The sequence below is a fragment of the Mustela lutreola genome, chromosome 11 (assembly GCF_030435805.1).
Source record: "Mustela lutreola isolate mMusLut2 chromosome 11, mMusLut2.pri, whole genome shotgun sequence".
Classification (NCBI taxonomy): Eukaryota; Metazoa; Chordata; class Mammalia; order Carnivora; family Mustelidae; genus Mustela; species Mustela lutreola.
Window position 1 is genome coordinate 43,349,893 of NC_081300.1, and position 14,901 is coordinate 43,364,793.

Here is a 14,901-nt window from a genome sequence, read left to right on the forward strand (position 1 = left end):
TTATTAAATCAAAAAAGTTATAGTTCCACGTCGATGACTTTAAGGAACTAAAAAATATATCAGTTAATAGCAGCAGCTAGACTCCCTGAAAAGCATTATTCTATTCTGGATTAAAAAAAGGCAAAACAATCTTCTGTTAATTATATATTCAAGGAGACAAATGAATATTTTATAGTAGGATGGTAAGCAAACAGGACACGAGGCTGATGCAGAGGCCCTAATGACATAAAGGTTAAAAAAGCTATAAATGGCATGAAGATGTAAAAACCAAGAGTTTAATCTGAGAACCTCATGATTCTGTTGGTTTTATTCATGTAAAAGCTCTTGTACATAGAAGATTGCTCATAAATCTTAAATCCACATAAACTGATATTATGAAAATAAATGGCTCCAGCTTTGTGCAAAGATAAGGGAATACCATATTTGCTGATATATAGCAAAGTGCACGAGCTGTCCAAAGGACACATTTTTTTTTCAGGAGTTTATTAGCTAATAGAAAAATGACTGTGTGTTCAAATGTTGTTCACTGTAGATTTGTTGAAGGAGAGTTATTCACTTGAGAAAATAGCTTACTTACCTGACATTTTGGAGCACCTGAATGAACTTAATTGAAAACTGCAAAACCCGTGCAAAAAATATTACACACAGTCACAGAGTTTATGGATTTGAAGCAAAAATTCAACGCTGGAAAGAGGATTAAAATGATTCATTTGTGATATTTAGGTGGTGTTATATTTTTAAACCATAGAGAAAAATTATTAAGACTATTAGAGCAATACCTGTGTATTCTTGAAGTCATTATATCATTACTTTTAAATACTTAATATGACAAAATTTGAAAAGCTTTTGCATTTCCACAAGGAATGTCGGTGTTATATTTGTCAGTGCAAGAAAAGGAAGGACCGTGAAATTTAATAAATCCTCATGGTTCGTGCCAAGAAAGAACTTTCTGCCAGTTGGAGAAAAAGTGATGAATTCTTTGCTATCATTTGCTACAGCCAACTTTTAGGAGTAAAGCTTTCATTGGTGGTAATTATCAAGAATTTGATATCCAAATCATAAAACTTGTTACAAAAAAGGTATCTCACAAAAACAAGTTCAGATTTCGAGCATTAAAGAATTTTAAAGGATTTTGGAAGTTTATGTATGTTTAATAGTCCATATGTGTAACTAAATTTCTGTATTTCATTTTTCTTCTTATAATTATATGCCATAAAGAACATGTAATGACTTTTTCCACCAAGGTCCAAATGGACATTCCCATGCTACCTCTAGAAGATCCCACTATATAGGTACAGACAGAGTTGGTACACCCTGAAATGGCTACTAAAGGGGTTTCAGGAAGAGTCGTTCCCCGGATTGAAACTCAGGAAGGGCCTGGGGTGGCAAAAGAATATCTAAGCAGGTTTTTCATATCTGTAAGTAAACTTGCCACGTGGTAACCATTCTCCATTGGAATCTGTTAAGTAAAAACACAGCGAAATCCCTACTGTTGAGACAGCTCCTCCCTACCTTCCGCACTCACATTTAGATGTCAGGTTCATTAATTAATACTGCTCTTAATCTGTGGAAGGAGAACGTCTCTTGGCACTGTGAAACTATTTGTTGTCCCAACATGCTTCAAAAGTAACAATGAATGTGGGGAAAAAAACAATAATAAGGTGAAGACATATTTAGAAACAAAAATATTTTGCAGTGTTCTCTTACAATTGTATTCTACTTGAGCAAAAATTATAAGTCATAGGTGAGTATTTTGCACATTTTCATTCGTATGGTTTATGCAGCGCTATTAAGTGGTAATGCATTTAATATATAAGATCTGTGGTTTCCTGTTAATATTTTATAAAGATATTATGGCTTTATGGTTAAAATTAATTTGAGGTATAGCTTTAAGAGTCAAAAAGTACTTTAAAATAATTATTTCCCTGATGTTTAATTTTGTATTAACCATGTTAACAAAGTTTTATGTAGGCTGGAACACAGTAACTACATATTAAATAGGAAAACTATGCAATAGCTCTAATAATAAATTTCTTGTTTAATATTGTAATGTTTTCAGCCTCAGATATTTAATTGTGTATAGAGTTGTTTTAAAATTGAATAATCCCATGGATCAAGCCTGTTTTTTTAGTTTTCTAAGGAAATTTATTTCCTTCTCCTGTGTTACAAAATTCTGGAGTTTCTACTTTGAGTTAGGGGAGTATTTAAGTATTTAATGTTTTAATGCAAGGGAGATTATTCTGTTGGAAAAATATTTCAAGTTCCTTGATTATTTTTAAAATAATAGAATTTCTGCTTTATTACACATGTCTAATAGGAAATTATGACTTTTGTGGAACACCAACTCAGCATCTCCATGCCAAAGGTATTTATGTCAAGTTATTGATTTAGTTATATTATATAGCTCCAAGTAGTATCCATTGGAGGCAATTCACTGGAACTCATGTTTGTGAGAGACTGAGGATATTGACAATTTTCCCTCTCAAATATCTAATAATATAGTAGATTATATCATCACCAGCAAGGAGGTTTTTCCTATTATTAACATCTTGCATAAGGGTGGCACGTTTGTTGCAACCAATAATGATATGTTATGAATAACTAAAATCCATAGTTTATATTAGGACTCACTCTCTCTGCTGTGCTTTCCTCAAGTTTTGACAGATGCAGAATGCCACATATCCACCATTAAACTATCACATAGAATAGTTTCACTGCTTAAGAATGCATTTTAATTCAACATAAATTTATCATCTTTTCTTAAAAAGCCATATATTAAAAAATGATTAAACTGTTTCATGTTTTGGAGGATGAAAGTTGAAAATTGTGTGCATTGTGTTACTCAAAGTTCCTTACCTACCATTTATTAGGAAAATGTTTTAATAACAGGAATGCCTTGGTTCCAGTGAACTATGTATTCTAACAATAGTAACATGTCTATGATTGTTGCCTGCCTTCTTTTCCTCATCTTGAAATTTAAATTTTGAATCTAATTTTAATAATCAAGCCATGTCCCTTGGATGTCTCCTTCTTCCTTACAAATGGCTTCTACCTACTCTCTCTTTTATTTTTAACCAGCTTTTTTATACACAAATTTTTTATAGTCCTCCTGAAAACTCCTTTGAAATGTTATAAGTAAATTTAATTTATAAATTAAATTAGTGATTTAACTAAGATTCTGTAACAGCCATTTCCCACTATTTTTTTCATTAATATCTATGTTTCTGTAAAAAAAAAAAAAATCCTCTTGAATAAGTTTCAGTGGTTCTTTCTATGTTTCTGTAAAAAAAATCCTCTTGAATAAGTTTCAGTGGTTCTTTCAAGAAGAGAATTTTGTCAAATTTGAGAAAATATTCTTAGTTGCATCTAAGTTGTAAGTGAAACAAGATAATAGGCAATAAACACCAACCAGTGGTTAATAATTGGAATCTACACATTATCCATTGTGTTAGACTACAAAGGAGGTGGTTTAAACAACAGAAATGATTTTCTCGCAGCTCTGAAGGTCTAAGTTCAAGACCAGGATGACAGCACGTTGGACTTCTCTCAAGACCTGTCTTTGCTTACCGATGGCTTCCTTCTTGCTGTGTCCTCACATGGTCTTTCCTCTGTGTTCGTGCATGTCTGTGTCCAAATTTCCTCACCTTGATGAGGACACTAGTCTTATTGGATGAGGGCCGACTCATTTGAGCTTAGTAAATCTTAATTACCACTTTAAAGACCAGTATGTCCAGGGGCGCCTGGGTGGCTCAGTGGGTTAAGCCACTGCCTTTGGCTCAGGTCATGATCTCAGGGTGCTGGGATCAAGTCCCGCATCGGGCTCTCTGCTCAGCAGGTAGCCTGCTTCCCTCTCTCTCTCTGTCTGCCTGCCTCTCTGTCTACTTGTGATCTCTCTCTGTCAAATAAATAAATAAAATCTTTAAAAAAATAAATAAAGACCAGCATGTCCAATTACAGTCATAGTCAAAGGTACTGGGAGTCTGTGCTCCAACAGAGGAATTTTGAAGAGCACAGTTCAGTTTGGAACACCCATTGAAATTAGTAAGCCTCTTAATTTGTGTGACTTGAAAATAGTGAAATGTGGTTTTCACGGACGAAGCATGTCACCATGAACCAGGCACTCTACACGCATTAACTCACAACCACAGGATGAAGTCAGGACTATGCTTTCACCGAGGAGGATTTTTTTCAGTTGGCAATGGACTTTTTTTCAGTCAAGGTGTTGACTCTAATGGTTGAATGTACAAAGGGAATTATGTAATGAAAAACACTTCTTTAAACCTGAATACTCCCCCAAAGTGTTGCTTATTTTAGCATTTGAGCAAATGCGGATTAACATTTGTTTAAAAAACCCAGAAGAATTTAATAATAGATATGTTAAACCAATTCATAGTAGTCATAGGTGAGGAGCAGGGGTGACTGAAAACTTACTGACTTTAAAAAATTGACCTTTATGCAATTTCCTTCAGAGAGTTTCCCCAGTGTCAGACTCTCTGAAGTCAACCACTTCTCATTCATAGGATGTTCCATGATCCTTTATAGGAAAGACACGGTTTGGGGTTTTTTTTTTTTCCTTCTTTGCAAATGCATTTTTCTTTAAAGGCCTTCTTTCCCTTTCCTGCACCATTCTGACACCTGAATTCAAATAGGTAACTGAGTACCAAATTAACAGAATCCACAGGCACTGGAACACTAACCATGAATTTCCCCTTCTTCCCTCCGCCCACCTGCACCTCCCCTGCGGGGGCCCAGCTACTCCCCTTTATGGGGACATGTAGGGTACACCCCAACTTAAAGACTTCTTTATAATAATGCTCTTTACTCTGGTACTTTTGGAGATCTAAATGTGACATTATTCTCTTCACGAGCTTTTATCGAACTTCTTTGTCTTTTCTGTTTACTAAAGGTTTAGGTTTCAATAACTTAGGAGTCATGAGTTCAGTTGGATTATTTTTTGCTTTGGTAGGAGAATCTCTAAAGTCAAGCAGCCATGGGCATGGAATTTTCTTTCCATGGCATGGCTCTCTGAATTTTCTTTCCCCATTTCTAGAACAGAAATAATGATTTCCACTTCAGGAAGTTATTGCTAAGGCTTACATAGATAAGCTAATCTTCGGTATCTTGTTCAATGCCTGGCATGCAACAAATATTAATTCATTATCTTTCACTCTCAAAAGCCTAATACAAAGTCAGTGACTTAAAGATCCTGGGTTTTTTGTTGTGATTGCTGAACACAACAAATTGCCATAGCAGGCTGGACATACTTCTGTGTTTCCTGTCTATTTTCAAGTTTTTTTAAAAGTTGTAAGGTATTACCTATACAACTGGTCTGTGAAAATTTAATGAGCATTTATACTGTCTCTGTCACTGCGAGGTGTCCTAGGAAGCAGAAGAACTAAGACTCACTGTCAGGAAGCCAAAATAAGTTTACAGTCTACTTAGAGAAGATCTAGTCACGCGAAACCATTAATAAGTAGACATTAGTTCTTATAATCATTATTCTAATTAAAAATAAGTGCTTCTGTGGACAGGAAATGTAAAAACAAATAAGAGTTAAAGTTAAATTAGATTAGATTAGATTAAAATTTAAAAATGTGAAGCCTTCACAAATGAGGCATTGGCTGCTATCTTCTAAAGATCGTGTAGGTGGACCGTTTGCCCAAATGATGGCTGACGGCCTGGCTGTGGAGCTGTGGAGCTGTGGCATGGAGAATGGGGGTGGAGGGACTTTCCAGAGAAGGTGGTGAGCATGGGATATGGGCTGCAGGGAGATGGGAGAATGACCGAGAAATCTGATTGGGTAGACAAAAAACCCAAAGAGACCAAGTGACCAAAAGTGGAAAGAACATTGTATACCAGATGAAAAAAGATGTATAATATTGTGGATAGTAACTGAGAAGAAGAACTGATTGAGCAACAAATGCTTAGTCTAGGAGAAGATGCTCAGAGAGCTGGAACAGGGAGAAAACCTCTGGGAGGCTGATGCAGCGATCTAGGTGGGAATTGATGAGGCCCATTCTAGAGTCGTGCAAAGGGACAACAACGTGCAGAAGGTCTGATCTAGGTTCTATGTTCTTAAGTTCACAAATACCGTTTTTTTCTTTGATATAAAAAGGTGTTTTTATACAGAAAGATGATACAAGTCTTTTGCTTTTTCAGCAGGGTTCCCCGAAATCGATTTTACTTTAAATTTTGTCTTTAATAAAAGATTAGCCATAGATGGCATTGTTCTGTAAAAAAGATTACGCATTTTTTACTTTTTAATCACATGGCAAGTAAGATGGGGTAAATAAGTATCTTTTGGGATACTTCTACTCCAAAGACAAATATTTTGGCATAACATAATATATTGTGAGATATAACTTGTATTTTCGTTTTCAGATGTTTGAAAAATGAAGAATGATCTATGTCCCACATAGATCATATTCAGTAGTTGAAGTATTTTATTACTGTTATCAAGGATCTTATGGTTACTAAGGGAAATAAGCACACATGTTATTTGGCTGTGATCTTGTGCACATCACAGTGAATTTATATTAATGTAAACAAAAGAACTCATCAATTCATATGTGGAGTGGGAGTTTGAAAAAATTTACTTAGATACTTGAAAAATGCAAAAACTGGTATATGATTCTATTTTGTAATGTGTACCTGTTAATTGCTTTCCAAAATATATCCTGTGTAATTGTGGTTAGGGCATAACAACACATATTTCTAGAAATTTAAAAAAATTGGTTTTTCTTTGATTTCTTTATGCTATGCCCAGAGAAATTTTCCTCATAAAGAATGATTAAGGGTTTCAAAGGAAATCATCTTCTTTAGAGAATATTTTTATTATCTTATAATTTTACTCTGGCTTGAATATGTTTAGTCCTACATTTATAAGCATGTGGTTTAACTTTCGTGTTGTTACCCAATGGGAAATAAGCTAATTGACATTGCTTTTAAGAAAGCATTAATTTTTTTTTCAATTTTAATTCATTACATGTAAGATAAAGATAAGATACTGAAATCTTTCTGATTTTCTATTCTTAAGACATAGATATTTTTAGTTAAACTTTATTTTGAGATAAATCTTTATTTTTATTAATCTGAAAATTTACAAATTGTTACTCCTTCATAGAACTATTATAAGTACTATGAGGACTAGAAATTGCAAATTATTCCCCTTTTAATTACTACTACAGTCTTGTAATTCTAGAGTGTAGTGGGCATTAATAGAAGTTATTGCTTTCTTCCTTTGAGAATTTATTCAAAAAGTGTAAATTAAGACTATGTGCCAGGAAATATGGAAAGTATTCAAGATAGCTAAGAGAATTGTCCCTGACGTTCATCTCACCATGAATGTCAGGAATGGCTATAAAACTGTGGCAGTAGGGTTCAGATGGCTCCATGAGGAAAGAGAACAAGGGATAGTTCCACCTTCAGTGACTCGAGCTAGGACCGGAAGGATGAGTGGGAGCGTCTAAGGGAGCAGCAGGTAATCTCAGGGAGAGGCATGGCAGAAAAAGCAGGTGTAGCCAAGAGCTATAAGATCCAGCGGAACGTGAAGGGAGGGGGAAGGCTTTGGAACTAAGGAGATTCTGGGGAACAACTCAGATCCATAATCTGGTATTCTCTAGTATAAGAATCTCTTTAATAATGTAAAACTAAAATTTTTGTGTTTTATGCTTACCGTGTTTTATCCTTTAACCTACGTGGGATTCAGACTTAGATGTTTCTGCATTTATATTATCACCAGACTCTCATGTTTGTTTTCTCTTACAGTGAAGTTCAGCAACTGCAATGGGAAACGGAAAGTCCAGTATGAAAGCAGTGAGCCAGCAGATTTTAAGGTGGATGAAGACGGCATGGTATACGCCGTGAGAAGCTTTCCCCTCTCCTCTGAGCATGCCAAGTTCCTGATATATGCCCAAGATAAAGAGACTCAGGAAAAGTGGCAAGTAGCAGTAAAATTGAGCCTCAAGCCTACCTTCCCTGAGGATTCAGTGAAGGTAGAGTATCCAAACATGGCTTTGGAGTTACCTTTAAAAATTAGATTCATACAGTTGGGACTAAATAGATGCTTTGCTTTATGTCACATTGGCCAGTATTTGAATTTTTATCAACTTCAGCCACTTCAAATAGTATTTTGTTGTTGTTGTAATTTTAATCTTACAAGATACTTAGACTAGATGTATATGTAAGCTATCTGAAATTGTGTTTGAAATGGCTGTTTATACTTCGAGATTTATAACTTAATTTAAATTAGGAGTTGTTTGTTTTAAATTTCTTTGAAGCTTTACAAGCTCTTAAATGTAACCCTCAAATAAACAATTCTTTGCAAGATATCACTAGTCAAGTCTATTAAATGGGAAGTATAGATATACTGTAGCATTTCTAGTGTAGAGTATTGGGTTTTGTTCTTGTCCCTTAATAATCAAATTGGGGAGTATGAATTATTTATATAACTGACATAACTTTAAGGAATGATATACTCCCTCTGGTGGAAGCTGCTATGAACCAGGATAAAAGAAAGAGATACACTTCCCACAAAGTACAGTTTGATTAAATTCAGCAAACATTTACTGAGCACTTATTTCGTATAAATCACTATATTAGGAATTTTTAATAATATGCAATAATTTCTTCAGTAAAGTTATGATAACACTGTTGGTTTCTGAATATTCTAGTTCATGTTAATTTGAAACAAATACAAGGAGGCACCACAATCATTTATTTTTGAAGTCTGTAATTTCATGAAATATAACTATTACACTTTGTAGATTATTGTACTGTGGGAAGTAAGAATACACACATTAGCTTTGGCTATTTAGTGTTAAGTGTAACATACACACCCATAATCAAATATGTATAAGTGTATTAGTGGAAAAGATATCATTTTTCTCTTGCCCCAGTGTTAGACTTTTATCATGTAAAATGTAATATCATGTAATTTATTAATCTATTAACTGTTAAGGGAAATCCTGTCATCTGGGGAATACAGAGTAAGAAACTGGTAACTAATTGAGTGAAAAGATGCTTTTGTTGTTGATGATTTGCTGTGTTCCAGCAAACTAGCTTGGATATTTGCACTGAAGCAGCAAGGGCTAATGGCTAAAATGTCTACAGATATAAGGAGAAACAGAAGAAAATGTTGACATCCAGCAGAGATTAATACCCAATGTGCAAAGTGGGTCATCTACAGCATCCATCATGGCTGACATAGGTTTAGAATAATTACAGCATTAATTCTGTGGGATTTAATAGGGTCATAAATATTTGAGACATGCCTTAGCAGTATGTATTAAACTTCTCTTGGAATTCAAATTATATTTTAGCACATCAAGATCTAAATTTAATGTACAGTAGCACATTACCTGAACTGTGGTTTAAACTAATGAGAGATATATAAAAGGATACCATTAAATTTTGCTCAATATTAACTCCTATCTAGGGTGGTTTATAGAAACTACTAATAGTTTACGCAGCTTGCCACATAATAAATTGTTTGGAATTCAATTCTTCAATGATCAGTGTAACCCCCAAATTTTACAGTGTTTTCTATTATTTTAATAGGGAGATGAGGACAGGGCCTCCAGGCGTATTTTCTTGTTCATAACAGTGAACCCTGTTCTGTCAGGTATGCATTGATACTGCTGTCTTTCAGAAAATGTTTTTCCTAGTACTCAGCAATGTCTTGTATTTTAATGCAAAGGAATCACAAGAAATTGAAGAAATAGTATTCCCAAGACAAGTGAGTAAGCACAATGGCCACCTACAAAGGCAGAAGAGAGACTGGGTTATCCCTCCAATCAACTTGCCAGAAAACTCCAGGGGACCTTTTCCTCAAGAGCTTGTCAGGGTAGGCTGGCACAGTTTTTAGTATCTCCATGGCATGCGTCAAGTGTATGTTAGAAATGCTTTTGTCTCTTGTATCACAAGACAGATTTTACCACATATATTAAAAATTTATTTTTTGATATAGGTGAAATGTCTATAGTGTTGTGCAGAGCCTTTTTTTTTTTTTTTTTAATTATTATCTCAGATTATGTATAGGTAGAGCTTTCTGTGGGTCCCATCCACCACGGACAGTGAAGTTTGTTGAGCGTGTGCATATGTACTTCCCACATACATCCACAACCAGACCATACCCTTTCTCACTACGCAAACACACACACACACACACACACACACACACACCCTTCCTTCACTTCCCCATCTGACAGCTGTGTTCTCCATGATGATCTTTGCCCTCTACAGATAGCTTTTGAGCCAAAGAAGAAATAAAGGGGCAATCATTGCTAGAAATGCCAGCACCAGGTGCATTTGAGAGTTTTTTAAAAGAAAAAAGGAAGTGACCTCTGCTACCATTAACAGAATCCCTGGGGTTGTGCAAAACCATAGGCTTTTATAAATCTGAGAAGTAATTTTTTTTCAGTTACTCCAAATGTATGCCATCAGATGTGGAGAAAAAAAAAATCACAGATATGTGTACATGTTTGGTAAAATTAGCAATCCATTGTTTTATTGCAAAAGGAAAAAGGACAAAGTTATTGTGTATTTATTTATTTGAATCTAGATGTTTGTGTACATGATTAATTTAGCATTCCAAAACATACTTACTGAAAGTTGTATTCTTTATAAGTCATTTTTATATTGCATATTTTATTTTAATGCACATTATAATTCAATTTAACAATGAACAACATGGCCCCCAAATAAAGGCGCTTTTTCCCCCCCTACTTTAATGGACAATGAGTAAAAAGAGAATTTTGCCTTACAAGAAAACTAATAAACCAGATTCTGTTACTGGGTGAAGTGTATTTACCTAATACATAAAGATCTATTATTATCACCTGCAAAAGTATTGCCAATTGGCCCTCTCCTTGAGCTGTTCTTCTTTCTTTTCTGTAGCCTTTTCCTATGATTTCTCACCTATAAACTGATTTTCCTGGGGAATTGTTATATTTGGGGGGAAAGGCAGTGAGCCTAGAGTGGATGTAATTTTTGAGAGCAAAAAATAAATGTATTATAAAATGATTTCTTATGTGTTTTGTTATTAATAAAGAATTTGGAGTAATAGATACCACCTTAAAATAACATGGAGAGCTTTGGTTGCAGTGAGTAATGTCAGTAAGACACAAGTGCAGAAATCTGACTTCTGAGCTCAACCATAATATTAGAATTCTCATGTAAGTTTGTTTCACACAATGGCCTAGGCAGTTATTCTCCTAACTGAATCAAAAAGGTAAACAGGTTTTATTTCAATTCAATTGGACACCTGTTCCTGTGTTAAATATTCTAACCTACAATCTCCCTGGATAGAATTTGATGCAGTTTAAAAACTGACACTCCTTAATTTTGACTTTTTGGCCCTGCTCCTAGTGATTGCTCTTTTAGACATCAGTGTTGTTCCGAGTCTTTCTGGTGATAGGTGACATCCCTTTTTGAAGCTTATGACAGAGAAGCAAGGATGAGAAACAGGACTGGTTTTCTGGGAAGAGATGCTATAAGTTTGTAACTGAAAAAGGGCATGAGGTGTGGCCTGTTCTGTCTCTGATAATGAGCTCACTTAGTCTCTCATTTAATATGATTGTCTTCTTGATCCTCAGATCAGGTCGGACAGAGATAAAAACCTCTCACTACGGTATAGCGTAACTGGGCCCGGAGCTGATCAGCCTCCAACCGGTATCTTCATTATCAACCCCATCTCAGGTCAGCTGTCCGTGACCAAGCCTCTGGATCGTGAGCTGATAGCCCGGTTTCATGTAAGATTTCAGCCTGCTGATAATCTGTTGTATCAATACCCTTCTAACTGTGTAGTTTAATATTCGCTTCTTATATGGGTCTTAGAGCTTTGATACTCACAAGTTTAATACCAAAAATAGGCTTTTCAATTTGTTGTAATGATTTCATGGTTTTTATAGAATTGATGAATGTTTAGGGTAAAAAAACAAAACCAAACCAAACAAAAACAGTGCCAAAGAAGAAAGTGAGATTGCCTAAAATCTCCTCACCCTTTACATGTTGGTGTGGCTAAGGATTTAGAGGAACAAATGTACATGAAGGAAGTCAAAGAGTCAAAGATTATTGCCTGTGAATTATAGAGATCACAACACTTTTAATGACTGCATAGTATTCCATAAAACGTGTCGGCTATTATTTAATGATAATTTCTTACAATTTTAGTAGACATCTATGTTTCTCATCTTTACCTATTCTTCATGGTCTGATTGTTACCATGAAATAGTCTCAGCAAATGGATATTTTATTTGTTGGCTGTATTCCTTCCAGAAAGGTCTGCCATTTAGATGCTCCCAACCAGAAATTGAGATTTCCCTTTCTCTCATAACCCGGCCAACACATGGTTTCATCAATCTGCCAATCTGAGCAATCTATTCTTAGATATATTCTTAGATATATTGTCTTATTATATTTCTTATGTTCATTTTTACACTCTTCATTTTTCTGTTTTATTCATTTTCTTATTGAGTTATCACTTTTGTATATAATTATCATGTTCATATTTTTAAAAATACATATATATTTGAAACTGATTTTTCCAATTTAAAAATATTAATTGAAGTGAGTGTTTTAAAACTCAAGAATTGCCTAATATTAATCAAATTCCAGGAGGCATTTTTCTTTTCTTTTTTTCTTAGCCAGGCTTACACATTTCCTGGAACAAGATTTCAACAATTTTTTCATGAGTTTAATATAGAAACCTAAGTTGGTCTTTATTACTTCTCCAATTTCTGCATGAATAACTAAAATTTGCAATGAAATTATCATTTTTTAGACAGAATATATGCACATTATAAAAACTTCCAAATAATGCAGTACTAATGAGAAAGTAAAATGATTTGTAATGTCAATACATAAAACCAACCTGTTTTTTCCTTTTTTTTTTTAAACAATTTGGTGATAGGTTGTAAGATGCTTTTCTTTGCATAGATTCATAAATGTATTCTTTGAAATTGGCATCATTCTCTGAAACCAGCTTTTGTCACTTTTGCAATCAAAAGATTTAGCATCTTTCCGTGTCAGTAAATAGTTATTTATTTATAGCATCATTTTTGATTGCTTCAAATGATTTTGTTGAATGAATGTAATATAATTTTAACTAATTACTTATGGGTAGATATTTGGGTAATTTGTTTTTTTTATTTTACTTTGCAACTATAAATAATGTGGCAATGAACTTTTTTTCTGTACATTTGCCCATTATATCCTTGGAATAAATTTCTAAAATTGGAATTATTTTAATAAATATAGTGAAGTTATTCTCTGGAATGGTTGTATTATGTTGCATTGCCTGCCCACTGTATAGGAGATATATTTTCTCCATTCTATTATCTATTCCAGGCATTATTTACTTACCAAATTATCATTGGCAAAGAAACTATCTCAATGCTTTAAGTTGCCTAATCTGAATATCTAATCAAAGTGAATTCCCTATTCCTGCTCTCTGTTGAATTTTGATTTTCTGGAGGGGGTGGGAGGGGGGGAGAGGGAGAGAGAGAATCCCAAGCAAGTTCCATGTCCAGTGTGGAGTCCAACACAGGGCTCAGTCTCACAAACCTGAGATGATGACCTGAACTTAAATCGAGTGGGATGCTTAGCCAACTGAGCCACCCAGGAGCCCCTCTCTGTTGAATTTTCTTTGGGAATTGTTTACCCTTTATACTTAACTATGAAGCACCTCTTATCTATTTGGGATGTTAATGTTTAGTTTGTCATATATTTTCCTCTTTTGTTGTTTGTTTTTCAACTTTGTTAATAATATCTACCCTGCTATAGTTCTTGCACTGTAAAATTAATTGTTTTTCAATTTTATCATAAAGTCTAGTTTTAGAGATTGTTCTAATCTCCCCAATTTTATCTGTTGTACTTATTTATTTATTTTGGCGTCTATATTTTTAACCTCCGTGAAGTGTATTTTACTAAAAGGAGAGCAGTATCTAGAGGTACTTTGTTTTTGCTTTATAGATAGCCAGTTGCCTCATGTAATGAATTAGTATTCCCAGTAGTTTATCACTGATACTTAGTCATTCAAAACTTTTTTGTGTGTTTGTTTTTAGACTCTTACACTGCACAATAACATATTTGTTGAATTTTTGCACTTATAAAAACTTCTTAAGTTATTGAAGTTTTGAAAATTGTTAAATTATTGATATTGTGGTAGAGCAAGACTCCTATAGATCTAAATATATGAATAAGCATAGGAGAAATTTTAAAATGTTTTTAAGGGGTGCTTGGCTGGCTCAGTGGGTAGAGCATGTGACTCTTGATCCCATGGTTGTGAGTTCAAGCCCCATATTGGATGTAGAGCTTAAACAAGTAAAATGAGAGTTGTTCTTTAAAAAGGGAGGGTGGCGCCTGGCTAGCTCAGTCTTTAGAGCATCTGAATATTGATTGGGGGGTTATGAGTTTGAGCCTCACAGTAGGTGTAAAAATAAAGAAAATTTTTTTAAACTCTTGAGTACTACTTGAGTACTACTCAACGTTCCCTTTTTCCAAAGGACTTGATTGTTTCATCAACCATTTCATCAACCAGGTTTTTTTTTTTTTTAATCCTTCAGGAACACTTAATGCTAGTGCTTTTTATATTGTTCTAAACTATAAAGAAAGAAGTAAAACTTCCAAACCTTTCATAAAGACAAATTGTCATTAATACAGAAACTTTATAAAAATAGCACATGATAGACCAGTCTCTAATTAGTGTCTCAGATTTATGAATATAAAGAATATCAATATAAAATTCTAGATAATTCTTCCTGTGTGAAGCTCATTATCTGAACTCCTGTGGTTAAAATGAGAAATAACTATTTTCAGGTCAGTTTCGGGGTAAACTCTTGCGCTGCAGAGTCTTAACGCCAGGACAGAGAGAACAACACTCATAAAAAAATAGAATCAATT

General features: G+C 34.3%; 1 protein-coding gene across 1 annotated transcript in view; it reads left to right on the forward strand.

Moving 5' to 3' along the window:
- CDH2 (cadherin 2) overlaps positions 1 to 14,901 on the forward strand; it is a 216,572-nt gene that overhangs the window by 146,452 nt on the left and 55,219 nt on the right. The window contains exons 3-5 of the mRNA XM_059139331.1: positions 7,768 to 7,994; positions 9,698 to 9,844; positions 11,595 to 11,750. Coding sequence (XP_058995314.1) covers positions 7,768 to 7,994; positions 9,698 to 9,844; positions 11,595 to 11,750 — 530 coding nt within the window. The remainder of the gene's footprint in view (positions 1 to 7,767; positions 7,995 to 9,697; positions 9,845 to 11,594; positions 11,751 to 14,901) is intronic.